Genomic DNA, 9,729 nt, shown 5'->3' with positions numbered 1-9,729 from the left:
TGCAGAGCTTGGAATGTAATGGGGAAACTTTGCAATCTACTTCTGCGTTTGTTTACTAGCAGGGGACAAATACAAATTTTTCCAGCAGGATCATCAGTTATCCATTCTACAACCTCCCTTGAAGTCTTATCCTGTACAGAGTACCTGCAACCACTCATAGGGGAAGATCTCAGGAGGTCTGTCAATTAGATGGTGTCGCAGGGTTTTCTTTATGAACAGGAAGTGCTAGCTGTCAATAAATAATCCTCCCCTTTCTTCGTTTGTTTGCTTTCATATTGACGGGGAAGTTAGACTTCGTAGATCTTATCCTGCAAGTAACTGAATAGGGAATCGAGTCCTTTTGAGGAGCTCCACAGTTGCTTTAACATCTGGCACTCTTTCTCATTGACCCCCTCCAGCGAAGACTTCAGCAAACTTCGCACCAGGTATTTGGATTCTTCCAGCACCTAAAAAAAAAAAAAAATGAAACAACACATAAACAAATAAAGCTGCTGAGAATTTCTATTGAAATCCAAATGCAACTGGTTAGATAGAGATGTGCTCCAATTATTGCTATGACAACACCATCACAATCTCACCAACATTACATTTTAGTTCACTTTTAGGTGCACGATTCAACACTGCCAGTAACAGCAGGTTACTAAATCTGTGTGAAGCAGCAGTCTGACAATACTGATGGTTTCTACAGAGTTTTTAAACAAATCAGTAACTACTTTGCATAAAGCATACTTTAAACACTAGGTCATATCAAATAACAATAGAAAAGTATACATGTACTGCTACAGTTAAACAAGAGTCTGTGTTTTGTTCTTATAACAACCATGATCCATGATGTACAACAAAGGTTGTTTTTGTGTGTGTGTGTGTGTGTGTGTGTTTATGTTGCCATCACCGATACCTTAAGGATTCCTTGAAACAGCTTTATATACGATAATACACTAGTTATAGAAAAAAAAAATACTTCGGATGAGAAGTGGAAAGGAAATTGGAAGTTTTTCTATGTGATACTCCAGTATAGATATTCAGTTGATCATTATTAAACAATGTTTAATGTTCACTGGGAGATGAGAGCATTTCACTTATGAATCAAGCAGGATTTGAACCTAGCCTCCAGAGATGAAAGGCCACAGATGATAGTGACATTGCCTGCTGCACTATCTAGCCCCCCACCACCCCTCCAGCACAGTTTTATGCCATGACGATTTATCAATGCCTAAATACATGCTCAAGCAACCCTTCATAGCGTACTGTACACCGCCTACTTCATTACACAGGCACCAGGGGTCACATTGGGATATCTTTAGAAGGCACATTTATTTAGTACAGAAGCTCATACCATAGCACTGCAGGTAGCCATTTCCTTTACTCTGAGCATCACTTCTTGACTGAAGGTTGTTGGCCAGAAGACTTGTGATACTAATCCCCTACTGCATGCCTCCTGAGCGGTTAGCTTCCTCCCACAGAACAACATCTCGTTTGCCTAAAAACAGAAAAGGGGATTGGGGGGGAGCAGTTTCAGCAACCAGCCCTTTTGCACTTCCTAAGCCATGCCTTCAATACTGCATGAGCCCTTTCATCTTTGAGCACCAGATTGCGTTTGCTTCATACCAGACAGAGTCGCGTTCCACTAAAGATGCATCAGATAATCATGCAAAGCCAATTAAGCATGGAAATGGAGGTCACCTTGGAGATTGTTACATAAAAACCTTAAAATGTGAAACTTGAGTAACGTGTTGCATATAAGACACAGCCACATGGAGCAAAAGATTTTTTTTTTTTCAGGGATCCTTAAAGACTTTGGGCCAGCACTTACTGGGTATTTTCTATAAAAAAACAAACAAGTGCACCATTTTTAATGAAAGGAAATATAAAAATGTATTACCATTATTACAATTATTTATTGTTTGTTTTTACCATGTACTGGTGATGCATAGCCCTGTGCCTGGTAAACAGAGGTGACCCCTGTATTTCACACTTCAGAGTGTAGGCCCTATGTTTCAACATCTTTTCTTTCACATTATGCTTCTTGTTTTAATGTTCATGGATTTTTAACCTAGGCACTGACCAACGACTAAATGAGAGTTAACAGGAGGTAGATAAATAGGTACTGACATTATAAGGGAAATTCAAGTTTTAAAAAAATCTTTATATAATAATAATAATAATAATAATAATAATAATAATAATAATAATAATAATAATAATAATAATAAAATCTTATAGTGCCCTCTTGCTGAAGGCTCAAAATGTTGGACCTGTGGCTCAGGGGTCATAAAAAAAAAAAAAACAATAACACTTACCAGTGCAACCCCCAGAATCTGAGGGAAGGTGTAAGATGAGCAGCCTGCTGGGGTCAGCCTGATAGTGGCACAAGGTGTCTGAAACCAGGCCTTCTCGCTGGCCCACACAATGTCACAGAGCGGCAGGATGGAAGCTCCTAACCCAAGAGCTGGTCCATTGATAGCTACCACGATGGGCTTCTTAAACTGAATAAAAGCTTTTACAAAATCCCTGAAATAAAATTCAAGAATCTCTTTTAGTAACCCCCCCCCAAAATAGAGAAAAAAAGATTGTTTTGGTAGGCTTAACCAAATAGTTTTCACGTCAACACTCAGTTTCATGGGATGTCCCTTGTCTTCTAATTTTGGTTCACTATAAGATAGAATCTTTGATGTTTGCGCCCTACATTTTATACTGTTTGAAATTAAAAATCTTTTTTGACAGCCTATTTCTCTAACTATATCAACAGGAAATAACATTTTGTTTTGCACGTGGTGTTTTTTTTTCTGATCCGGTAGAATGGAATTTGAATTACCTTATGGATTCTGCAATCCTTGTGCTCTCCTTTCTCCTGTCGGTTGATAACCTGCCAATAAGGTATGAGTAATCCAAGCCACTGCAGAACACACTACCCACTGAGCTCAAGAGCAGCAGCTTGCTGTCATCTACTGAGGCGTTACCCAAAGCTCTCCTCACTTCTTTCATTATCTGCAACAAAAATAATAAACACGCACAAACACTAGGTCAGAAAGTATAGGGCTTGTGCAATTGCATGCTACTTTTAGAGACAAGGAAGTCCACTGTCTGCAATTATAAACCACTACCTAATAGATTACACCATGACAAAGTTACACGTTTAAAATACCACACCCACTACTTGCCAATGTTAATTAACTCCACATCAACCTTTGATCTGATAACCGTGTAACAATTTTTTTTTTTTTTTTTTGTTCCTGGGTAGTAAGTGTTATTTCCTAATTGCTTATGCCTTAAAAGTATAGAAAATGGCTGCTATTCCCCACAAACTTTGCTTTTGTGACCAGGACAGTGATATTTCGAAATATCACTATTTCCAATGGGAAAACGGGCAAATGTGTGTCTTTTCGTTCACATAAAGTCAGAAAAAAACAACATATGAATCCAAATTAACATGTATTTATATTAAAGTAATACAAAAATGACTACAAAAGATATGTAAATACAGTATAATCGTAAATCTCGAAAAACTACTCACTTCTAAATCTTTTGTAGTCATTTTTTGTATTACTTTATAATTCACTGCGCGTGAGAATGTACTACTAAATTTCTCTAAAGGAATAGAATCGTTTTAAGTGACATTTTTTTAAGGATTAAGCAGTCTTTAGTAGAAGATAAAACAATTTTGAACTGCACTATAAAATACAAAACAGAACTTCTGATGAACCTAATTTTACATATTAATAGTTTTTTTTTCCCACTCAGTTATGTATTCCTTAAGTTCGCAAGCTTTTAGCGGTAGGCCTAATACTTAATTCTCTTTTTTCATTACATTTGTAATGTACAATAGTACAACTGCACTAAAAAAAAAACTGTTACATTTGAGCTTCTTCCAAGTTTTAGACTGTTAAAATGAGTTTGTACATCTCTTTGGTTTAAAAACACCTTAGAAATATTCTGTTCTGTATGGACCTGGTTAGGTGTTACAATGCATGCTCCACGCAGTTTTTTTTAGTTCATACCAAAGTTATAATTTTAAACTTAAGGCCGAAGGTATTTTGATTAACAAATGAGTGCTTCACACATCTTTGGGGAATACATAATTGCAGTCTAAAAGTGCTGGTTTGCACTCAGGGAATCATTAACAAATGCATCAGTAATGTATAGTCTAAACTCCCTGAGAATCCCTTAGCACCCTATGTACACTCATGGATGCAAAGGCAAAATAAGGGCAGGGCAAAAGCACTTTGCATCACCTTAATGCTAAGGATTAAAATCAGGCCCATCTTGTTTTCAGGGTGCGTCATGCCAGTTTATTTCTATTTTCTATTTTTATTTTCAGCTGTAGGCATACGTGTCTCCTTACTTTTTCAAGCCTTCATGTCATTCGGTCTGTGGTATTTAAACAGTCATGCTCTGTTACCTGTAGTAGCAGGTTATTCATATCTGTGCAGTGGGCAAATCCATGTACTTTCTTAATATCTCCCAACATTGTATTAATGACTGAATAACCTTCAGCTTTTGCCTGTAATTTTATGAAGGCCATTATTCTGGTATTATAAAGCATGGTAAGCTGGATACATATGACAGAGAAATGCCATGGTGGTTGTTAAATGCTCCCTGTTTTAATGCTATGTGAGTAATGCGATGTCTGCATGCATTTCAAATACACCGAGAGACATTTGCGTGCAATCATCTGTTGATGGCTCAGCAATGAGAAAAGATCACCTATTGTAAGTGTGTCTCACTGCTTGTGCAAAACAGTGTCAGATTAATTGATTTTTAATTTTTTTTTTTTAAGATTTGCAGGAATACATAGCACTACAATGGTAAGAAAATAATCTGTTGTTATATAATGATGTTCAGTACAGCTTTAATATCCTCATAAACATAAAGTATCTCAGTTTCATGCATTTAAATTATTATTTTTTTCCCACTTATCTACACACAATACTCCACACTGTTAAGGGGGAAAAAGTTTTTATTGAGAGATATATATATATATATATATATATATATATATATATATATATATATATATATATATATATATATATAACTTCTTGGTAGCCTCTCTGATCAGTCTCCCTCTTGCTCGGTCATCGAAGTTGAAGGGACGGCCTAATCTAGGAAGGGTCTTGGTGGTGCCATACACCTTCCACTTCTTAATACTCGTCTTGACCGTGCTCCAAGGAATATTCAAGGCCTTTGATATTTTTTTATACCCATCCCCTGATCTGTGCCTTTCAACAGCTTTGTCCCGGAGTTCTTTTGAAAGCTCCTTGGTGCTCAAAGTTGAGTCATTGCTTTGAAATGCACTACTCAGCAGAGGGAACCTACAGGAACTGCTGAATTTATCCTGAAATCATGTGAATCACTACACTTTAACACAGGTGGAGGCCACTTAACTTGGTGTGTGATTTTGAAGGTGATTGGTTACACCTGAGCAAATTTAGGATTGCTATTACAAGGGGGGTGGACACTATCCAACCAAGCTAATTCAGTTTTTATTTTTAATTAATTTTCTACACATTTTTAGAATATTTTTTCACTTGGAAGTTGTTGGGTAGGATGTGTAGATAAATAAAAAAAAAAAAAAACTAAAACTATTTTAATGCATTTTAATTCCAGCCTATAAGGCAACAAAAGGTGAAAATTCTGAAAGGGGGAGTAGACTTTCTATAGGCATTGTATACACCTTTCAGACATAAAACAGACCTTAAAGCTTGGTTCTGCAGAGACCCAAGACAGACATGAATCCGAATCTGAAGAGACACTGAACAGAAGCACAGCATATGCTAAACAGACAGGACTTACTCTTACAATAAATCTTTCAAAATGTCAAAAAAGTGTGACAGAGATAGAATAAATCCTGGTTATAAATCTCCCTCCAGACCTGTGGGGGTGCTGTGTCAAGGGAACAACGTGCCTTTGAGTGGATGTGCTGTCAATTAATTCCAGTTGGAAGTCGGTCATCCAAAAAAGGGGCAGAGCCACAATAGTGCAAGTCATTGTCCCCATGGTTGGTGAGGTGGCAATTGTGAATTGGATAAAGGGCGATTGCACTCGCTACCAGGGGGCGTGACTAACTGTATAAAAATGGGTGTGGCGAGGTAAACTCTTCCTTGGTTTTGGCTACTGAAAGATCACCGAATGGATGTAAAAACCGTGAGTGTTCCATGTGTTGTCAGTGTTGAGTGTTAACGTTTTTATAATTGTTAGATGGCTAAACTATAGCTAAGAGCCCAGCACCAACCCGGAAATCACTGCACCAAAACAAACCCGTTGCAAACAGCGTTTTCACCCACTGGACTTGTACTGCGTTATTTTTGTTTGTATTGTGTTGTACTGTTTGCAACTCTTTTTTGATACAATATTATTATGGGATTGAAACCCTTGTTTTAGACTGCGCGTTACACATAGCTGTGGATCACCAGCTACCTATTATTTTTGAGAAGGATTACTAAAGGAAAGCAAAATAAAAATGTCCTTTGTCCTTGGAACTTTGTGTGGTCACATCATTTCCTGCACTGCATCACTTCCACACCCACACAATACTAACCACATTGCCACAAGAAACACGTATTTTAAGAAATATGCAAACTGATTTGCCCGAGGCTTAAATGCAGTTCCTGCCATTATCTTTTTGAAGGTTAAAAGCATTTATCATACCAAACTTTGTGATTACAGTTTGCTTTTTAAAAAATGTAAAGCATGCCCTTTAAGTTGGTATTGCTTTGTTTTATAAGGGGTGGGCCGGTAATGGAATTATTATCTCCCTGTAATATAGTAACCTCACGTCATGTGAAAACATGGAAATACCCTCTGGAAATATGAAGACAATGAAATCAATATCAAAAAGTCCCAAATAAATAATGTCTGAGATCTATCCATTGAAGTAATCTAACACTTAAATGTATCATATATGTAACATTTATTTATTTTTAACTACACTAGCATGTCATTATGGGGCTGTTCTAAAGTACAGTGAAACCTCAATATTAAAGCGTCAAGAGATGATTAAAATTAGGCCTTCATAGAGAGGTGCTTTTACTACTTTTACATATGTTTGAAAATAAGTTAAGTCAGTTTTTGTCAGAATAGACACTTCTCTTATATATTGTATTACTCAGACTTGTGAACAATTAGTTTACTTTAACAACCCGAAGTGTACAGCTGATTAACTACATTGTAATACTGATACCACTGATACTGAACTATGTCTGGAATATGGCTGTTTTTCTTGAATATGTTTATTATTCAAGTTGTTTTGTACAGCTTCCACTTGGGCAGCAAATTAATGTGATCTAACAATGAAAGGCCCAGACCTAACACACAATACACTATAATAATACTGTACTATTTAAACCAAACTGAAAATTACATAAAATGTAACGTACAGCACTGTACAAAAAAACAAACAAAGAAAATAAAACTCCTCTCCTGCAGGCTTCTCATCTTGCTGTCTTGTCGTTTATTTCCTTATCAGATAATATTTGCACTTCTTTAGAGAGAGGTCTACTGGGCGATCTGCTAGGTGCAAGTTACTAAGTAATCCTCAATAACGTGAACGTCTGGAAACAACCCTAAAGACCAAATTATTTGACATGGTAGATGTAATATGCCTAGCGTGTGCTCATTGTAGGCTATTAATGGTCCAGTCCTCATGTAGAAAACAGGAGAAGCAAAATGATGGTTCCATATCCCCTTCAATCACTGCCTGTATAATTTTAGCACATTAAGTTATTGTAATTATTTTATAATGCAATGTAGGTTTTTTCAAAGTCTTGAGTGCACACCAACTGTTTTTATATTTCTAAAAAGTAAAATAAAAAATTGTGACAATTAAAAAGGTCTAATTAAAGCACATTATTAGTTAAATTAAGAGTTTGATTAAGTAATTGAGAACTCAGTTGGAATGAAAACCAGCAGGACACTGGGGTCCCCCAGGACCAGAATTGGGAAACCATGCCCTAAGTGACATTCCCAGACCCATAAAAGGTTTCTGATTGTGTTTAGATGAACCAGTGTGACTGTGTTTCTATTTAGTTATTACATATTGTCATCAAGGCTATACACCTTCTTCTTCCTCTTCAGTGCTTCAGGTAGTCACTTCCCACACAGCTAAGCCACCTTTTCCCATGGGAATTAGGCAATTATTTTAGCAATACTACAGCATCGTACAGGAGGAATACTAATTAAGCTTTAACTGTATGCAAATATAGTTGTCTATGTAACTAACAACTAGACAAAAATAAATAAATAAATAATGAAACATTGCAATAGATAATCACAACTTTTCTTAGACATGTTTGGAGAAAATGTTCCAATACGGTAAAAAGTTAACTTATAAAACTTAATCATTAAATATTTAATCATTCTAAAAACGGTGGTCCATTTTCTTCATAAATAACATGAACATGTGTAAAAGATATTTACGGCAGACAGAAAAAAAAAATAATAATAACATTAATAAAACTGCCTGGACCCACCACGGACTCTTACCTCTGGGGTTAATGCATTGTTGTCTGATGTTTGGCTTGATAGCAGTATATGTGTGAAACCTTCTTCTTTTCTAACCACTATGTCCCTGAACCGACAGTTACTTTCATTTTGCCGAACATTGTATCTGAGTCGTTTGTCAAACACATAGTCTTTGTCTTCTACCAGTTTCCGTTTTACTGCACTGTGCAAATTAATTCCCCCATTGGAAAGTGTGGACCCTGTTTGAAAGAGAAAAAAAAAGAAGACACGTTGAGTACAATGTAGCGTTCAGTATGGAAACAAAACATTAGAGAACAGTAAATGTCACAATAAGAAATCGTGTGGACACCATTGTGTAAGTGGGCTGTTGAAATGTTTTTAATAACCAATAATAATAATTTTATATAGCGCCTTTCATAGTGGACCACCATCACAAAGTGCTTGACAAGATACGAGACTAGGGTGTGTGAACTATGCATCAACTGCAGAGTCACTTACAACAACGTCTAACCTGAAAGACGGAGCACAAGGAGGTTAAGTGACTTGCTCAGGGTCACACAGTGAGTCAGTGGCTGAGCTGTGATTTGAACCCGGGACCTGCTGGTTACAAGCACGTTTCTTTAACCACTGGACCACACAGCCTTCACTAAAGTAGCTTGTAATATATGAACAAAGCCATAAAGTTTTTACATTATAAACATATTCCACCATCAAGGAAAATACATGGTCACTTTACCAAAAGGAAATTGTCCATGGAAACACTCCCATATTAACTATAGATGGTGGTTCAAAAAATATTTATGTAGGTTGAAAAAAGGTTGCCAAAATGAACTAGGTGTTTCCTCTACTAGCAAGTAATTTAAAAAAAAGCAAGATTAAGCACCTCATTGATCAGGGGTGCAACGATACAGTGAGACTGGTTCTTAAATTGGGGTTCAGGTCTTCCTCAGGAAAGGTTTCAAGGAGGTCACGAAATTTCACATCATTAGCAGACATAATATACATAATCAGAAAACGATTGAGTGCTAACTGCCAATCAGGTTCCAGATCTAGTGGGCTTCTATTTTGCACAGATGCCCACTGGAACGCTGAAGTGAATTAAATTTTAAATCAATCCGCACATAAAGACATTCTAATCTACAACCAATCTGATAACATAAAAAGCTACTTAAACATACTTTCTGACACTGGTCTTGAGACAAGCGAAATCATATGTCTGTGACAGGACACCGTAATGAAGGATCAATTCGCAGCTGTTGGAGAGCACGC

At 36.7% G+C, this 9,729-nt stretch overlaps 1 protein-coding gene across 1 annotated transcript in view; it reads right to left on the bottom strand.

Annotated features, from left to right (window-relative positions):
- Positions 1-267: 267 nt before the first annotated feature.
- Positions 268-9,729, bottom strand: part of LOC121296586 (chromodomain Y-like protein 2) — a 34,645-nt gene continuing 25,183 nt past the window's right edge. The window contains exons 3-7 of the mRNA XM_041222297.1: positions 8,482-8,699; positions 2,816-2,988; positions 2,301-2,511; positions 1,337-1,480; positions 268-446 (exon numbers count right to left, since the gene is read on the bottom strand). Coding sequence (XP_041078231.1) covers positions 288-446; positions 1,337-1,480; positions 2,301-2,511; positions 2,816-2,988; positions 8,482-8,699 — 905 coding nt within the window. The 3' untranslated portion in view covers positions 268-287. The remainder of the gene's footprint in view (positions 447-1,336; positions 1,481-2,300; positions 2,512-2,815; positions 2,989-8,481; positions 8,700-9,729) is intronic.

This window comes from Polyodon spathula, chromosome 21 (genome assembly GCF_017654505.1).
Source record: "Polyodon spathula isolate WHYD16114869_AA chromosome 21, ASM1765450v1, whole genome shotgun sequence".
Taxonomy (NCBI): Eukaryota; Metazoa; Chordata; class Actinopteri; order Acipenseriformes; family Polyodontidae; genus Polyodon; species Polyodon spathula.
The sequence above is the reverse complement of the archived record's forward strand: the minus strand, read 5'-3'. Positions and strand labels throughout refer to the sequence as shown.